Consider the following 20233-nt stretch of genomic DNA (forward strand, 5'->3'; position numbering starts at 1 on the left):
ACTAATACGATCCCCTCCCTCCGCGGCGGGAGAGAAATCCCTGCCGACTCCGCTCCGTCGCGCGTCCCCGGCCATGGGCGGCGCGCGATGGTTTGCGCATGATACGACTCAGTCTCTCTGGCGCACCGTTACCGTGGTGAGGAGGAGGATCGTCGCGTCGTCGTCGCCGCCGCCGCCGTCGCCGCCGCCGCCGCCGTCGCCGTCGCCGCCGTCGCCGCCGTCGTCGTCGCCGTCGTCGTCGCCGCGCGAGAGCGAGCGCTCGTCGTCCGGTCGTCAGTCAGCGTTCCACCCAAGTGCCGTCGACCGCCCGTGCGGGCGCGATACACGCACAATCGCGGTGAATAATCTCGGCGGTCCACAACGCGCCGCATCGCATCGCATCGCGCATCGCGCAGCGAGCCGCGACAGCACGTCTCCTCGTGCGCGCGTGGCGTAATGATCGAGTGAACGGGAGAGCGGCACACGGGGGTTTACGCCTGCGGACGACAGCCGCGCGGTGACAGCCCGCGTCCGCGGGCGGACATGGAGGTCTTGTGAGGGCGGCATCGCGGGAACCTCGGGGGACCCCCTGGACCACTAAGGGGTGGTCGTGCAGCCACGCGAGAGGGGCGAGGACGACGCGGACGCAGGAAGCGCGTGTTAGGTGGGGTAGCGACGGGAGGAGGGGGCTTGGCCGCTGCCACCGGGAGCAGCGAAAGGCGGAGAGCGTCGGCGACTCACTCGCCGACGCGACGCGACGCGCCGCACGCCCGCACGCCCGGCCGTCCGTCCGTCCAGCCGACCCCGGCCCGGCCTGTCACGACCGCCATGTTATCCTGGAGCGGTGGTGTTACATCGCTGGCGCCGCTGCTCTGCTGCCTCCTCGTGCTCGGCGCGGCCGGCGTCGACGAGTCCGGTGAGTCAATCCCCGTCGGCGCGGCGCACACGCCTCCCACGCGGGACGCCGTGGGTACACGGCGGCGCGAGAGGGGAAGGCGCGACGAGGCGCGCCGCACCGCGCCGGGACGCGCCTCTCCGCGGGCCGTCCATAGAGCCCCGCGCTCTCGCGATCGCCTCGCGCTACCCTCTAGGGCCCCGACTTCCGCGTCGAGAGTGAAAACGCGCGGAGGGAGAAGCCCGCGCGGCCGGCGCGACCGCGAGCGATGCGGTCTCCTTTGGATTGATTTTTTTTTCCTTCCTTTTTATGTAGGAGAAGGAGGAGGTGGAAGCGCGATATGATAACTCGCGAGATAAACCGGGGTTGAATTTCGATGACGGGTCTTCCGCAAAGTCTCCCTTCCGAGTATTTCTCTTTCCGTGTCGTGTCGCGTTATTGTGTCCGAGGGTGGGGGGGGGGGGAGGAGAGCGAGAGAGAGAGAGAGAGAAAAAGAGAGAGTTTCAGCGTCGCGAGCCGGGAAAGAGCACGTGGAAAATCGCGCGCCGTGCGGATCGATCGAACCGGCCGCGCGGCCGGAGGACTCGTCGGGCAGTGACACGAGATTCGGAGGTTCTGCGGAGGCTCTTTCAGAGCCAGGCGATTCACGGGCTTTTCCGACCCCTCTCGGATTGCCGAGGCCGCACGCTCGAGCGTGCGTGTGTCGTGAAAATAATTGTACACAGCGTTCACACGACACTTCCGTCTCACCTCTTTCTCATTCCATTTATCTGTTCAGGATCAGGACAATTTGGGATTTTTTTTATAGGAGGATTAAATTCCCGGATCTCGGGACCAGGCGTATTTTACGCTCCAGACTTGGGGGATCTGAAGGGTCCGCGTTGACCCTAGATCTTCCGTGGAGCAGAGCAGAGCTGGATCTCTCTCTCTCTCTTTCTCTCGCTCTTTTTCTCTCTCTGTTCAGGTGTCCGTCGCGGATTCTCTCTCGTTTCTCGAAACGAGGAAAGCGTGACTGGTGCCATTGTTCCAGCCAACGAGATAACTCGCCTGTGACTAAAACGGATGGGACTTGTCTCACTTGGTCGAGAGAGACCCAATTCCGGCGGCCGATCCCGAGCCGGCGCGAACGCCCGCGTACCACCGCGATTGTCCGGCGCGTTGCACGAACGCGCGGCACTGTCCGCGAATCGTGTTGCAATCGTTCCGAATAATCGTCTCCACTCGCGCGATCCACGTTCCCGGCGTCAGCGACGTGCCAGGTGGTTGTCGAGGCAGAGAGACCGCGGGAGAGACGAGTCTGTACGCGCCAACTCCGCGAGTGTCCGCTTCGCAGCTCGCGGATGAAAATAACCGCTCGCGTAGACGCCACCACTCGAGTCGCGAGTCGGGGCAATGGCATTGAACTGGTTTAGGGAAATGTATGTATTTATACGGGCTGTGTGGTAATAGGTTTGTCCTCTGCGCCTCGTGACGGCACACGTCGCGAGGGAAAAGCGATTTCTTCCTTGAAAACAGCCCGACCGCTCCCCGAGCGGTTTTCCGCTCGCCGATGAATCGCGCTGTTGAAACACCCAGAGATACGCGCGGCTAATGAAGATTTAATCTACGCGGTAATTTTAGATAAGCCTCCCCTTGACCGGGATCGCGATCGCGGTGCATTCATCAGGATGATAATTTCGAAATTTCAGAAGACAGACGAGAAGACGCGCGCGGTTCAATTACATCTTTGTTAGACAAGAGGGGTCCCATTCGTCGGACGCGCAACGTTATCGCACGCGCTGTACGTTATCATTTACCACCGATCGTGCGTGTACCACGTATTGGGTGTACATTATCTTGCGCCATAGGTGTATGAATCGTGCTCTCACGTGGTCGAATTGCACCGATTCGAATTGAACTTGCACTCATACTTGAACTTGAATCGAGTCTTCCCTTCGTTTCAATTCGAATCAATCTTTCGCGGGCTCGTTATATCTTGATTTCGGGTGCGTTCGGGAGCGCACAATTAGCGTTACTTAGCGATAAAAGCGTCATTCTGTCTTCGTTGCTCATTATGCGTCGAAGAAGGATAGAACGGCGCTTCCAGCGCCAAGTAGCGCTGATAGCGAGCTCCCGAACGCACCCTTGGAAATAGAACCGCAAACTTGACCGTTTCCTCAATGACGTTGTTTATTTTAAAAGCGACTTCGTTATTACCAAGTATTACGTTTATTAAACCTTGTGTCCACAGTTGGAAAATTTATAGTTTTGTTAAAAAAAATGCCGGTTAAAATTTTGGTGTTAAATGTTTAACACGTTCATGTGTTAATTTAACATATTGCTCCTGTGTTGATTGACCTCGAATGTAAAATTGTAAAAATAACTGAAAAGAAGTGTTGAAACAACACAATGTGTACTTATAATATTTTTTAATCTGACACAATACATATGTTCTATATTGTCAGTAACAAAATTTGTCTGTTAAAATTTACAGAGTATAATGTTGATTTTATTCTACATAACATAAGTGAGAGTAATTTCGAACCGTCATTTGACTTATTACTGTAAAATGTAAAAATTGCATTTGTTAAAATTCATTTTGTCATTAAAAGTACGTTAATTTTATACAGAATTTATCTCAAATTATTTTGAAACTTGCATTTATTTTGTGTTAAAGTATTATCAGAGTATTAGCGTGATTATTGAACATATCTATATGTTAAATTAACACAAACATTTGTGTGGACCGTTTGGGACATGTGATATCTGTTAAATTTAACACAAATTTTTCAACTGTGCACCCTGAAATCCCATACAGCACTAAAGCTTTCAGAAACACTTCAGAAACATTGCAAATTGCAATGTATTGCACAGACGGTTCAGAGACGCTCAATTGTAGCATTTCGCCGGCAATGTTTCAGTAATCTTGTAGAAATATTATTTATGCAAAATATATTTGTAACGTGTCATAATATTGTTTAGATTTTGCAAATTTTTATTATTTCTCGTATATTCCAAACGCAGCTTAACAGCATGAAATAGCAACGTCACCCAATTAAACATTTTTTAAACGCTAACATTTCAAAAACTCGTAAAATTCTTCGAAATGCCACGTTGTCCCGCGATCACATGATTTTCAGGATAAATTTTGAGAAAAAACATTTTCCGTGTGGAGATACAGGAATGTCTGTAGAGGCAGGAGCGTGTTTGCGGGCGTGTGCGTGAGGCACGCGGGGGCGGTCGTTGGCATTGGACATGACACATTGTGGAAATAATTCAGCGAGATGCACGAGAGAAGTGAATCCGCCAATTACGGTGTTTTCCTCCGTTTCGCTGCGTTACATGAGAAGTCCGAGAGAGAGAGAGAGAGGGGTGGAGGGATATGTTCGTGTGTGATAAAACGCGAGCAAAATCAGTCGATATTCTCGGGAGAATATCCAGTTGATTTTGGTCTTTATCCTCGACACGCGCCCGGCAGCGCGACACTTCATAGTAAATAAACCGTATTTACATTATTAATCGTCGAACGGCGCGGAAAAAAAAAGAAAGATCGATAACGAAGTACTGCGGAGGAGATAAGGCCCGCACGTGGACGGGGAGATCTGACGGAGCGTAGAAACGCCGCGACGAGAGAGATTCGTTAATTAAGAGAACACACGCGTTCTCCTATCCATCTTTCTATTCATCAGGAACGAGCGCTCGGCCGAGCTGTGTCGACCCGAGCTGCGCGCCTTAATTTGATTTCATTGATCGCGCAAGAATAGCGTATCGGAATTAAAGGGCCGCCCGGTTCGGGCGCAACCCGAATACTCGATAGCATCGCGCGGGCTCTCGCGAAATTACGAATCTCGAGTTTAGCTTTCGAATTTATTTTCACTCGCTTTTACGTGATTTAATACGAGGTCGTCGTATTTCGTTGCGACAGGTGTGGATAAACCGGCAGCAGCAGCAGCAGCAGCAGCAGAGCCAGCAGCAGCAGCAGCAGAAGAGCCGAAGTCCGAGCGAGCCGTGTCGCTGGAGGTTCGCTCGTCGCAGGATACCGAGGGCATCGAGGCGGGCAGCACGCCGTCGCTGTTATGCAACCTGAACGCACCGGGCCAGGTCTGGTGGAGCACGGCCGACGGCAGGAATCTCACGACCATCAAGGACCTGTACAGCGGACGGCTCGACATAAAGAAGGCCAGCAGAAACGACACGGGCGACTACAAGTGCTCCGCGCAGACTGCCGACGGCAAATTCCTCGAGAAAAACATTCATATCAGAGTGATTGGTGCGTAACGAGCCGATTTAAATGCCCTATCTCCCTTGAGCGCGCGCTCGCGTATTTGGAATCTCACCTTGGATAACACCTGGATCTCTCTAGTATGTCGCGCGAGATAAAAACAAAGGTCCCGAGAGTCAAAGATGAATTTCACTTTGGACAATTCCCGATCTCTCTAAAGGTCGAATCAGACTAGTACAGCCCGTATCAGACTGCAGGTCGAGATTGGGATTTGATGGAAGTTTGACCAATCAGAGTAAAGTTTAGTGAATTTTACTCTGATTGGTCAAATGTTAATCTAATCTCAATCTCAATCCGTAGTCTGATACGGGCTTGCCATTGTCACGCGAGATTAATAAAATTTTTGAGATTCGAAGACGAATTTCACTTTGGATAATACTCGAGCTCTCTAACATTGTCGCGCGAAATAAAAAGAAATTTTTTTGAGAGTCAAAAAATTTAACTTTGGATAATACCCGATCTCTCTGACGTTGTCACGCGAGATAAAAGAAAAGATTTCGAGAGTCAAAGATACATTTTACTTTGAATAATATCCTATCTCTCTGATACCGGCACGCGAGATAAAAAAGAAACAGGTTTCGAGAGTCGAAGATTCAGAAGTCGAGCGGCCCTTCGTCAAAAAGTCATCTCTGCTCGGTTTTTCAGAACCCGGCAAGACAGTGTCCGGCGGGGACGTGAGAGCGAGAGTGTCAGAAGCGGCCAACTTGACGTGCCACATACACGGTTATCCATTATCCCAATTTACTTGGTTAAAAGGGAATGATTCAGAGAGCAGCGAACACTTGAAGGATCTCACTGTCGTCGCGCAGATAAACGAGACCTATGCCGTCTTGGTCTTGGAATTCGAGAGTCTGGCGCGCAAAGACAACGGCACGTACGTGTGTCAGGCGAGCGACTACAACGGGGTGGTGAGCGCCTTGACGCACTTGTTCGTCACCGACGTGCCGAAGGTCAGCATAGATTTCATGAAGGCGGTCGGGGCCGGCAGTATATTTCTAAATTGGACCGTCAACGACGGCAACGAGCCGATCAAGAAGTACTTCATCCAGCACATGAAGGAGGGCACGGATCAGCGCCAGTACTACGCCGAGCAGATCGGCGGCGGTAACTCGAGTTACGTCCTCAAGGGATTCGAGAGCGGCACCGCGTACCAAATCGGCATCAGCGCCATCAACGCGCTGGGCACGTCGCACATGCAATTAGATCCGCGATGGATCACCACGCTTGAGAAAGGTATTTTTGCGGTAGATACGCCGAGGTTTCTCCTACCGTTTCGTATCTCTTGAAGCTTTCAGCTTGAAAAATAGATTTGACTCGATAGAACTGAAAGGAACTATTGAGTCTCATTTGATAATCTTGAATTTGCAATTGAAGAAACAACAATTGCAGAATAACTGTAGGATTATTTAGCGTGCGCGGATATAATTAATTACCCTGATTAACGATTCTGCGTTTAACTTCTGCACGGCAGGGCAAAACCGTGTACTTACATTTGGCTATACTCGAAACTTAATTTTATATTGTTTCATTGGGTACAGCTTGAAAAATCTATTGCAGATCCGGTGTTTGTGCCGAAAGTGTCCGTGAACGGCGTGACGGAGAATTCGATCACGATAGGCTGGACAGTGCCGCCGCCAGATCTGAAGGAACACGTGCACTATTACAATCTGATGGCCACTCACGCCGATCAGAAGAGAGAAGCGGTGTATCCCGCCCAGCCGTTCCCCGTGTACGCGTTCGTGGATCTCGATCCGGCGACCACGTACAAATTCAAGATAGCCGCCTGCAGCGAGTACACGAAGCAGTGCGGCAATTGGAGCGCCGAGGTCAACGGCACCACCCTGGACGGAGGTACGTCGGCGCGTGAGGAAAAATACATTTGTTTCGCGCACGCTCGGCAAATATTCAAGTGTACTCGTTGCTTTCCCAGTGGCCAGTCCGCCCAAGAATCTCGTCGTCATTTGTCGCTACGACAATATAAGCAGCCACAGCACCATGTTCGTCACGTGGAGCTCTCCGGATAAACCGAACGGCATTATACAGCGCTACGACATAAAACTGACCGGCATGGCGAGGTTTAAGAACGACCTGGGACGTCTGGACATCCAAAGTTTCGAGCTGCCCATGTGGAGCGTCAAGAAGAACAGCGCGTTTTACAACGAGATACGTCCGAATACGAATTATACGGTACATAGCTAGTTGTTGAAGCTTAAGTCATCCCTCCCGGTATTTTTATTAGAATAACATTGTCGAAATTATTTCGACATTTAATTTTAGAGCAATTTCTAGTTTGAGATTGTCGGACGGTCAATTATCGCGCTAAAATAAAATGTACTTGATTGAAGGTCCGGGTGCACGGTGTTACGAGGTCCCGCACCTTTGGTAAAAACGTCGTAGGAAACTGTACGACGCCGGTCACGATTCCGGAGCGCGACAATCTGAACATGCGCAACTGGCGGAAGATCGAGAGCCAGGATAAGCAGCTGTTCAAGCTCTACCTACCGCGCATCTCCGAGCGTAACGGCCCGATCTGCTGCTACCGTGTCTACCTGGTGAAGCTACCGCCGCACAAATCGGTCGGCGATCTACCGTCGCCCGAGGAGATCGCGGTGTACTCTTATCATTACGTGCACAGTTCGCCTACCGGCGGTGCTTACGTCGCCGAGGTATTCGACAGCGATCAGCTGTTACCGGAGGTCTTCCTCGGCGACGAGAAGTCGTCTAACGGTGGTGCCATGTGCGACAAGTGCGTCGGCCTGCGGCCCAAGCCGGCGCCGCCGTTGTTACACTTTGTTCCGGAAATCCCGTCGACTACAGCCGCGAGTAACACGAGCAGTACCGTTACCAGCACAACGGTGACTACGTCAGCGCCAACGACAACTGTGACTAACAGTGGCAGCAGCACGACCACCAGCCCGTCTACCACATCGACGACGAGTGCTGTCGACACCACGAAAATCGACACGACCACGGCCGTACCTGTGATTATTAATACCACGGAAAAGGCGGAGAGACGGAAGAGAGAAGACACGCCGCTGCAGAAGGCATCCGTGGATGGATCCGGCGAGCTTAGCTTGCTATCGCCTTACGATGGCCCTCTCGACAAAACGTCCAACTACACTGGTTTCATCGAAGTCATCGGTATGTACGATTGTCGACGGATGTGCGAAATACTTTAGGTTTCGTGGCGTACTGTCTGACGGTGGATTTTTTGCAGTATTCGATAGCGAGAAGGATCAGTTTCTACCGGCTTACAGCAACTACTTCAGTCCCCTTTACGGCGGGGTCGATCCTCTCAGCGTAATGGCCACGGAAGCTACCACTGTCAGAGAAATGATAATACAGCTCTTCATCGCCCTGATTTTAACTCTCACAATTCTGTTTATCGCGCTCTGCGTGTTATATAGATTTACAAAGCGTGCACAAGAGAGGGAGGAAGTTATAACGCTGCGCAATAGTTTCAGGTGAGTTCTAGGAAGACGCGCGTTTTTCTCTCGGAAGATTTTTGTACGAATCTTCTGTTACTGAATTATTTTAATAATGTGGTAGATTTTGCATTATTTTAAAGTTCCATTTTAACAGCCGTATTCTTAAAAGACTTCTTTCTCTTTTTGTTCAAAGCTGTTATCGCAAATACAATACGATGTATGTAAAAACATTAAGTATATAATTTTTTTTTCTGTATAATTATACGACTCTTATTAATAATATCAATTATTAATACTGGTATCTCATCGAAATGTTTATGAAAAATGCAATACTCACGAATGCCTTTTTCCGTAGGCACCTCTGTAGAAGTCTCAGAGGTAGGCATCAACTTGTGGCAGCGAGTCCGCCGGACATGCCGCCCGTACCCAAGGGCGAGTTGTTGCAGGCGTACTTGGAACGCCATCGGGACTCGGATTATGGTTTCCAGCACGAGTTCGAGCTGCTGCCCGACCGATTCACGGACCGGACGACGCGTGCGTCCGAGGCGCAGGAGAACCTCTACAAAAATCGTTATCCGGACATCAAGTGTTACGATCAGACGAGGGTGCGTTTGGCGCAGATGGACGGTATCTGCGGCTCCGACTACATCAACGCCAACTTCGTGCTGGGCTACAAGGAGCGCAAGAAGTTCATCTGCGCCCAGGGCCCGATGGAGAACACGGTGTGCGACTACTGGCGCATGATCTGGGAGCAGCATCTCGAGCTGATTCTCATGCTGACGAATCTCGAAGAATATTCCAAGACCAAGTGCGCCAAGTACTGGCCGGACAAGCGCGAGACCAAGAACTTTGGTGACATCACGGTAGAGCACGTTAAGGAGCGCGCCTACTCGGACTACGTGGTGCGCGAGCTGAAGATGACGCGACTGGGCGAGCGCGACGCCCGCACGATCGTGCAGTACCATTTCCTCGTGTGGAAGGACTTCGTCGCCCCCGAGCATCCGCACGCGATTCTACGCTTCATCAAGCGCGTCAACGAGGCGTACTCGCTCGAGAAGGGACCGATCCTGGTGCACTGCAGCGCCGGCGTGGGCCGCACCGGCACGCTCGTGGCGTTGGATTCCCTGCTGCAGCAGCTGGCCGAGGAGGGCCAGGTGTCTATCTTCAACACCGTGTGCGACCTGCGGCACCAGCGCAACTTCCTTGTGCAATCGCTCAAGCAATACATCTTCATCTACCGCGCGCTCATGGAGATGGCGCAGTACGGCGACACGGAGATCCCGGCGCCGCAGCTCAAGACCACGGTCGCCAAACTGAGACAGCGGGACAACGGGAAGGAGAAGTGCAGGATGGAGGAGGAGTATGATGTGAGTTACGGGCCGGAGTTGGATGCCACAAGTAGCTTTTACTTCTTCTATCAACTTAATTTCGTCTTCGTATCAAAATTGTTTATCGTATCGGTTTGTCTCGTTGTTATTTTTTTAATCTCCCTTTTCCCCGGCGTGTTTTACTTGTGTATTGGATACGTTAACGAATCACTTGCGAAAAAGCGATTATATATTTTAAATAACCGATATCCAATAAAGTAGAATAGACTGCATGTATGTATATATAGACATATATACACATGTATATAACATGCTATGAATACGTTGCACTTTTACATTTCCCTAACAATTTCGTTGAAGAATGAACGTCTCTCTTTTTCTCTCTCTCTCTTAGAGTTTACGTTATACAAACAATTTTTGTTTATAGAAAATCAGTTCCGTGCTGGAAGATCGGAAATCCTTCTCCGTCGGCGGCGGAGACGAAAATAGATCAAAGAATCGTAGCGAAATGGTGATACCGTATGACAGGAATCGCGTGATACTCACCCCCGTTCCGGGAAAAGAACATTCAACGTACATAAATGCATCGTTCATCGAAGGCTATGATAATTCCGAGTCGTTTGTCATTACGCAAGACCCACTGGAGACCACCGTAACGGATTTCTGGCGAATGATCTCGGAACAATGCATCTCTACGATAGTTATGTTATCTGATGTAAGTGTGTATACATTTTTATTTTTCTCCTCACGTTCGGTCGCACTTAATGAAGATATCGGTTTCGTTAAGTGTATCTTGATTTTTGCAAGAAATTATATAACTGTATGAATATTGCGTTGATACAATACACATGGTATGCAATTTCATACGACAAACTTTCAGGGAATTAATTGATGACATTTTTTTTATAGTACACTCTTTTGCTGTATAACTCGAGTAGAGAATGTTAATTTCCTATTAGCACAAATACGTAGCAATATTTCTGCGATTATATCGACGGAATAAGATACGTGAAATTATACAATCGGGTGAAAGAGGTGCCAGGGTCCCCGATCTTGATAATAAGAAAGAAGCACGTATAAAAGAAAAAAGGAATTGGAATACCAGGATGAATATTATAGTCGCGTATGAAACAAATGATGTCTTTTCCAGTCGAACGAAGGCCCGCGGAAATGTCCACGCTACTGGCCCGACGACGAGACCGATTACGATCACATAAGGGTGCGCTACATCCACAGCGAGAGCTGTCCGTACTACACGCGTCGCGAGTTTTGCATTTTGAACACGAAGACTGACGAGAGCGGGGTCGTGAAGCAGTATCAGTATCACGGCTGGCCGACGGTGGAGGGTGAAGTACCTGAGGTGACGCGCGGTCTCATAGAGGTGGTGGACCAGACGCTGGCGAACGACACCGAGACGAGCGGCTCGCTGGTCGTGCACTGCAGCTACGGGTCAGACCGGAGTTCCATGTTCGTCGCATTTAGCATACTGGTCCAGCAGCTGCGCACTGAGAAGCGCGTGGATATTTTCACGACGACGAAGAAGCTGCGCTCTCAGCGGCATGGCATGATCAGCACCTTCGTAAGTGTTCTCGCGACGTTCTCCGTGCCGACTGTGTTGTAATGAAAGATTTTCTATCAATCTTGGCACGAAAAGAGTTGGCCACTCCGCCTGAAAAATAGACGATAGTTAGTCAAATTCACAAGGCTCTAGTGTGAAAACGCAAAAACGAAGTAATAAAAACGATAATCTTGATATATCGCAACAATTTAAATAGAGGAAGGTCCTCTATTGTGAGATAGCAGGTTTTCAACATCCAATTTTGATCACAAATCTCTTTTCGCAACGATCACACGATCTAACAATGAATTTTCCACTAAACAGATTTCACTCCAAGGGCAATAAATTCGTGATGGAACTAAAAAAGATGATGACTAAGTATTAATTTAGCAGAAACTCCGCTATCTCATAATATAGGACTCTCCTCTATATAAAATAATGACAATAACGTAACAGTGAAAGTATAAAATAAATATTACATATCCATGTATTTTTCATTCTTCATTATTCAACTTTTTTAAGAAGCTCACCTGTTTGCGATGAAATAATTAATCACACGTTTTGAGGATTCTAATTCAGTATCACTTATTGCGTTTATTGTATCATATTGCAATTGCATTTTGTGTAATGTTTGTCGTTGTACGTGTTGCAGGCGCAATATGAGTTTCTTCATCGTGCCATCGTGAACTATTCGGATCTTCACAATTTGGCCGATGAGGAAACGGCGTCATAATGCTTGAAAACTAGCAAGAGCGAGACTAGATTGTTCTAAATATCGTTCGGGCGGACATGTGCGTGAGGAAGTTCCGTGGCGGGTGTCCGACGGAATCCACGAACGTTCGAACAAGCGTACATTGCCCCAACCAAAGATGAATAAACATCGATAAAGAATCATTGATGTCATCCTCATCACCATCGTCATCATCGTCATGACAAGCGGATCGCGGTGCACAACGCGGATCTAGAGACTACTTGTACATAATATATCCGCCAATTTTACATGTGCTGACTATAAGTTAAGTGTGGAGGAAGAGCATTGACTGGAGATTTAAACTGGAAATCGACTCGTCGTGATGTTCACGCGGATTTCCGACGTCGTTGGCGAGAGCCGCAAAGTGCAGTGCGTGACTTCGTCATGAAACCGTTTACAGAAGCTTATTTTTTATCGGTAATCTAACGATTCAGCCAGAGCTAGTAATGTATCAGTGCGACAAAGTTTTTGATATCGAAATTTGACGTCGAGCAGACAGGGACGCTCCCGTCGGAATCCTCCAATGTGGCTGTACAGCGAAGGACTGTTACGGGAACGAACGGATGTAACTTGTATAGGTATGACAATTCATTCTTGTGACAAGTAGATACGCAACTCCGAACCGCTTCACTCTTGCGAATCGCAACTAAAGCCAATTGACAAGAGAGCTCATCACGATTAATCGCACAATTCGCGAAGCCAATCGCGAAAACTTCCCCGAGGTTCCCATTAATATTATCCTGGCGTTTGCCACAGGACGTTCCGTTTCGAAGCGAGCGAAATGAGGATGAGCCGAGACGCAGTTATCTTCGTTTTACAGAAAGACCTTCGGTAGAAAGCGTCTTCTTCGCAACGACGCGAGACATCGCCGTTTTACGATCTGTCGCGCTGGAAATTATTAGCGCAGATTGCGCGCGCGTTGCGTACATTTGTACGTTTCTTCAACAATGTATGCGTTTTTATTACGATGTATTACGCATATCACGCTGCTTTCTCTTCTAAAAAGGAAAAAAAAGACTGATAGTCTTATTCAGTTCGACTATACGCGATTAAAGCACGTACCTCGTTTGCACGACATTTAGATTTCGCTGTGAATCGTAATATCGCGGCTACGGATAGGCGGCCGTTCTCTATGTTTGCTTTTCATATTTGGGAAAAAGTTTATAACACGTATACGATACATGGCATATATGCACGATGTGCTTTTTTCCACCATGCGACACGAAAATTATGTTCGTGACTTAAATCGAATACTGAACGGGCTGGGCAAACTATGCCATTTCAAAATATCGATATGGAACATATTCGATATTTCGGAGACGGTGGCAGGAGAGACGATTCGACACGGGAATGTGATTCAGAATACAAGATACAGAGCGTGACTTGATGTGCGTTCGCTAATTAGCGCGCGTTCGAAATACCGCCCGGCCCTGCGAGAAAAGACGACGGCGGAAAAATTGGTGGGATCGATCTGGATAAACGAAAACTGAAAGAGCTAAATTTGTAGATTAAGCCGCAAGCGAGAGGAGGGGGGGGGAAGGGGGAAGAGTAGAATTATATGTTTGTATTCCTCCGCACGTTCGTTTAGTTCTAGTCAAGTTTAAGCTTCAGCACGTGCGCTGCCAAGCCATAACGCCGACCTTTCGCAGGAGGCAGAAGACAATCAGGTTAATTACGATTCGCATCGCGAATGTATCCCGATCATTTCCTTTTTTTCTTTCCTTCTGCGCAGCCTCATTCCATTTCAATCGGAGACCCTCCGGTGAGAGACATGAAGTAACGCGTTTCCGATTTCTAACATCACGAATGTTTTAATTGTATTAAATTACGTGATTCTCGGCCAAATTTTACAAGGATATAGAAACGCGGGATTGTCGACAAATACAAAAGCTGAAGCGTTGAAAATCCAAGTTATTTTTGTACTTGTTTAATACCGTCATCTCTTTAGTAAGGTAATTGTACTCTTCTCAAAACCAGTAAAAAGAGAACTTCACGTTATTGCGTGAATCACATCGGAGGACTCATTTTAATGTTAAACACGCTGGATGGATGTGTTCCGCCTTATTACGCGACAAATAGACACATTAGTTTTTAGTCGTTATCTCGCATGAATAACTCGCTTCGGTTATGTTGTAGTTGATAGAGAGTCTCTAAAAAGATAGGGGGATACTCGCCGCCTGTATTTATAAATATATATAGTATATATATATATACATTGTTACACTATCGCCTATCGCTGTTAATATTTGTATCGATGAATGGTGTGACAATACTTGTTTCGTGCTCCCTCTCAATAATACCTGTTGTTATACGTGCGTTCTCCGCAGGGTCACGCGACGTTTCGTTCCATTCTTAATTATTATCACCCGTTATAATATTATTCTGTAGCTTTCCTTCACTCACAAGCAGCAGCGACGCAAATGACTGCAAAATGAGGAGAGTCGTGTGAATAAAACTGACGCAAATGCACGTGTTTCCGTAGAATTTGATACAATCGCTGTTTTTTTTTATCGGGAAAAACACTGTATTTTATTACAATTTTAATACGAGTAACATTAATTATTCATATTTAATTTTTAATATGAATAATCATTTGCATTTTTTATATAATTAATAATTATCTACATTATATTTTTAATATAAATAATTATTAATGTGATATAATTATTATTGCTAATACGCTTTTGGAAGATCTTTTGTCGCCTTTTATTACAAGTTTACACCACGTTTATTCACACGAACTCGCTAATTACGGCTTCCTCTTATTTACAGCGGATAATATTAAAGCGTCGATCCGATCGATCAGTAAACCTTAAAAAGGATTGTGAGACGAGCGATTGTCGTTCCGACTGCTATTGCAAACGCGCGTACCTTCCACGCTTAGTATTTTATTTCATTGCGCCACGTTTATTATTATAGCTTTACAATACACGTCACGCGGACGGAAAGTCCGACGATTTGCGATCAGTCGTACTTTCGTATTTGTTCTCTCACGGGTTAATCCGTAATCTCCGAACGCCTAATCGACAAGATGCTACTGCGAGAAGAGGCGACGAAACAGGAGCCCTGTTGATAGCACCTGACAATTCTTCGCGCGCGATCCGCATGACATCCACGTTTTTCGTTCGGATCGGATGGGTGTTTCGAAACCTTTTCCCTACGTCTACCGACCACGATTCCCGCGCGATCGTTTTAGTCTCGATGTAGAGATTAGCGAGCGAGATCATTCCGCCAGAGATCTTTCGGCGAGACGTGAGATCCGACCGACGTACTTCTTAACTATAGATCGGCGAGAAAGATTAATCGATTAAGACTAGAATTAAATTTGTATTGAAGAGTGATGAGAGACAGTGAAGCGAAAAAATGCGAAGGAGATCCGTATGCGTCTCTAGTTCAGAATGCACAAAATAGTCCTAAGAGAAGAGACAAGTCAAGAAAGAGACCGGTAGAGAAATTAATCTGAAATTTCGAAGCTGGCTTTTTTGTAAATTCGAGAAATCTTACAACGTTTTTTTACCTTTTTTTTATATCTTCTGTTTTCCGATTCTCTTATTTTACGGAATTAAATAATTTATCTTCGCAATAGGAATGAAAATGTATTATTCTGATACACGTGAGTTTGTGAAGCTCCAAGATTAGAAATTGAATTTATAATAGGGAACTCCAGAAAAATAAGATATAAAATAAATATATCGTTCAACACAATTTCCGTCACGTAACTAATTTTATTTTATATCTTATTTTTCACAAGTATCTTACGGCCGACGTAACAAACAAACTGTACATGTACTCTACACTCGACAAAATAAGATAATTTGTGAGCAATAATTTCGTGACTGTTCCTGAATTGGAAATTATGTTCCTTCATGAATTCGCGGCGCGGTTTCAAGCGGAACGACACGATGCGAGACACCGAATCTTGACGAAAGAATGACATTTCCCCAATTGTATAGCGTAGCCAGAATAATATTCTTTTATCGTCTGTAATAATAACGGAACTAATGTCCCGTCGAACTAACTTACATTCGCATTCGAGGAGGAAAGAGTGGTAGCTACTCGGAAATAAGATTCACACATACACATACACACACGTACATTCGAAACGCATATTAATCGCTACCGTTAACTAGCATGGTAACAATTCCTTTTTGATAAATCGGGTGACTGGCGCCGACTCTTCCTGGTCACGCGCGATCCCTCGCCCGGGGACAAGCCCCGCTCCTTTGCGGTCGACTGTCGTCGACTGCAAGTGTAACTCTATTTTTACATTAAAAATTTTCTACGTTCGCAAGGCGAACAGGACTGGAGGAAACTGCTCATCCGGAGTAGAAGGCGACGGTCCGCTCTTGGCTCGAGACGCGAATCGTCTCGCGGGGTCCACTGGACCACTCTGTCGCGGCCAGGAAGGGTGGCGCGGGTTATTCACCACTGCGACTGAGGTTCGATACGCGGATAATACGCTCGGCTATTTGCAAAGCGGTAATTTAATAAAACTTGATAACTGTGAAGTTCCCACCGGTGTCGCATGCGTGCAAGATTACGTTGAAGATTAAAGCGAGGCCTACAGATGCGAGAGCGAAGGGTTGCTAAAATAAATTGACCCTCGACGATCACCCTGCGATATTCACACAATCTGCCCGACAGCCCCGTTCAACTGGTTGCATTAAAAAAGAAACTTCTGCCTAGAAAAAAACAAAATTGTATATGTCAATAATATATGTACGTGGCCTAATTCTTTATTACTCGTTGTGTGATTTTAATAAGTCAACCGTCCACGAGACGCCGTAACGTTGCATCTAAGAAACAAATTGATTAATTTCAAGGCTTCTTTCGCATCAAAGATTGATGAGATAAAAGAAACAATAGGCAATTTCTTCACGTGACCGTACATATATTTATTTGTATAAAATGATGAAGATGTGAATAGCGCAGAGGTGATCCTTATTCCTGTCTTTCCATTATCACATTCTGACTACCAGGGAAACATCTCGAATTGCAAGTCGCTGACGAAACATTAGACACTCTCTGAAAGATTAACCTATTAATTTTGAATCACGATTAAACATTCATTTGCGTATGCGATCTATCTTTTCAATATAATTTTTATAACAAGTACATTTTGAAGAAGATAGAAGTTTAGTTAAGATTAATCAATTATAGTCACACGATTCACATGGTCAGTCAAATTACGAAGGTCATTTGATAAGTTCTCGGAATGAAATGGAAAAAAACAGTTCATATCTTTTTATAATTATTTTTCTTCTTCAACATAATCTTTATATCAAAATGCACTTGAGCTCCTAGGTCATTATTACGTTACGAAATTCCGATTTGTCAAGTGGTGCAAAAGAAAGCGGTCGAGAATCTCTTCCCCAGCAAGGAAGGTTTCTTCAACCGTGGGAATAGACGAAAGTCCGACAGAGCCAAGTCAGGCGAGTAAGGATAACGTGGCGAATCGTACCGTAATTCGTGGGTACTAACTGCAAGCTGTTCGAGCTTATTCATTTTTCGAACATCATGGATCGTTCAAAGATCCGTAAAAAAGTTTAATCCACTTGAAACGCTCGTAGAAGGGTAGAATATTTTATTTGACGTACATCTGTGCGCCGTCGTAACTCCGAGAACTTTTCAAGTGACAATGAAAATACCTTTTATCTTCGAAATTGGATCCCCTTGATTCTTACTCCTACCTGAAAAGGGGATTGTAAAGCGCACAAACGGATCGGTTTTATCTAATTGAATAATTTTACATTTGCTCCCGCAAGATATTCGAGGTATTCCCTTCCAAGTGAGATTTTAATTTAGAGGGTGTACATGCGCACACCATCATCGGCTGGAACGTGTTGCGCGAATGGCAGAGGTGCGTGCCCTGTGAAGACGTATGCGTGACGTGTGTTTTATTATGTCTAAGAGGATCCGCGAGGATCAGAGGAGACGGCGGTTCGAAACGCGAGGTAAAAGAATATTCAGCACGGAAAAGCGTTTATCGAGCGCGCCAACGTCGACGCTGCGTATTCGCTCCGAGAGCAACGACGTGCATCGAGCTGCGATACCATTTGTATTCTAATTGTTGTAGATTTACCTTTACACCTGTATCGAGTAGAGACCGGAGTTGCTTTCTCCGTTGCTTTTTTTTTTATACGAACGTGTAAAAGAGATTCTTTCGTTCTTTTATTGGAACTCCGTAGACCGCGAACGAGCCGCAATTTTTTTTAGCGGAAGGACGCGAGCCACCGTCGTCTCCGTGCTCGTCGATTACCGATAGGCTCGAATTTTGTAAAATAACTTAACGATTAAGGTAGCACACACGGGAAGTACCGCCGCGCATTACATTAACAATTACGTTCGTACATGATAACGAGATATAATTGTAAGAGACATTTGCATATATATAGTCTTAGTCTTTTGTATGATATTCACATGAAGGAGGTAAACAAGGTGGGATCACGCTGAGAGATCTATATCTGAGATATTAAGTGTACTGATAAGGAGAGGCAATCGGGATAATTGACGCGCGTGCGAGATTACGATCGAGAGTCCAGATACGCGCAATCTCGAGAGTTTCGCTGTCGAGCGTCAGTCTCCGAGAGTAGAACTCGCGAGAGCGCGCGCCCCGAATTTTGCGACAGCGCTCACCATCGAATCATTCTTTTGTATGAAAAAGTTGTAAAGCGATATCGGTAACAGTGCACTCGATGTGAAAGGAAATACATGACACAATAATGAGCCGTACGCATGTCTCTCGCTTCTTTCCCGATTATATCTCTCTCCTTTATGATTATGTTATACAAATGTGGTCCGCGGAAACCCGTACGTAGCGAAGCGTTAAACTCGGTAGGAAAAGAGCTTCGATATTGTACTTAATTTTTGTCTTCTGAAACGTTCGCAGCTTCAGTGAGAAGGGAATTCAAAAAAGTTGTACCAAATAATTTAATAACATATACATGAAAGACGATACTTTCAGTTTGCTCGCGCAATTATCTTTTCTTAACGTTTCAACACTTTTCTTCGTAAAATATTTGAAAAGTTTATGAATTTCCTCCTTGTATTTGTGTCTTCCGTTTTCGTAAAGTTTCTAAAAGTGAAGAAATTTGTCATTTGTAAAATATGTATAATGCACGTACATATCTAAACGTAATGTATATAATTTATATAATATCCTACCGCGGAAAATGTGCCACTTAATGCAATGCTTTACCATGGTAAAGCAAAGACAAGTGACCCTAACGGACGCATACATCATTACTAATAATTAAGCAACGGTTCATTGCCTGCAGTAAAGCACAGCATGCGCAAGTGCGCTTTATTTAGGCGAATCGCAGTTATCTGCACGACACTTCCAAGAATTTTATTCGGAAGCTTCTCACAGTGCAGCCGCCACGGAACGTCAAGATTTACATTAACACATTCTACTAATGTGTGTACTTTTAACAATGACGAAACACGAAGCAATGACAATTTCATTATTTATGACACTAATCATTTTATCATTTTAATTATTTTTTAAAGCTTGTTAGACTATACATAGATGATTATATTGATAGAAAAAATAAATCAGCATTTATCTAAAAAAAAGAGAATATAATTTAAAAAAATATTGAGTGCAATAATTTATTTTATTTTAAATTTCTTAAGTAAATGTATTAAAAAATAATAGTAAAAGGAACGATACACTCTGAAAAAATATAAAACATGAATTTAATATGTGCGCTAACAAAGAGGAAAAAAAAATGATAGAAGTAATACTGGAACCTAAAAGTCAAAGTCGAGTAATAATTTCGAATTTAATATTGACAATATTTGATTACACAGACATGAATTATTTTCTTGCCTTTTAATTAATTGACGTTTTGCGCTGGTTCGACATAAATATACGCTACCGATTCTTCCCGTAACAGCTTATGAAAAGAATCGGAAGGCGTAATGCATCGTGTTCGCCGAGTGTATCAGGATTTCTAGTCCACGGAGACGCGGAAGGTCCTTTCCTATAATAATAATCAGGAATAATCAACGGGCACCTGTCACTTAACGGC

At 45.8% G+C, this 20233-nt stretch overlaps 1 protein-coding gene across 1 annotated transcript; it reads left to right on the plus strand.

The window, feature by feature from the left end:
• Positions 1-780: 780 nt before the first annotated feature.
• On the plus strand, positions 781-14759 carry LOC105566595 (tyrosine-protein phosphatase 69D). The gene is made up of 12 exons (XM_012020717.1): positions 781-899; positions 3319-3329; positions 4827-5123; positions 5781-6368; positions 6693-6986; positions 7066-7322; positions 7481-8276; positions 8353-8599; positions 8919-9930; positions 10319-10606; positions 11042-11470; positions 12102-14759. Exons 1-12 carry the CDS (start codon positions 808-810, stop codon positions 12180-12182), a joined length of 4392 nt encoding a protein of 1463 aa, XP_011876107.1. The 5' UTR covers positions 781-807; the 3' UTR covers positions 12183-14759.
• Positions 14760-20233: the final 5474 nt, after the last annotated feature.

This window comes from Vollenhovia emeryi, unplaced genomic scaffold, assembly GCF_000949405.1.
Source record: "Vollenhovia emeryi isolate VEMERY1.0 unplaced genomic scaffold, V.emery_V1.0 DF939144.1, whole genome shotgun sequence".
NCBI classification, from domain to species: domain Eukaryota; kingdom Metazoa; phylum Arthropoda; class Insecta; order Hymenoptera; family Formicidae; genus Vollenhovia; species Vollenhovia emeryi.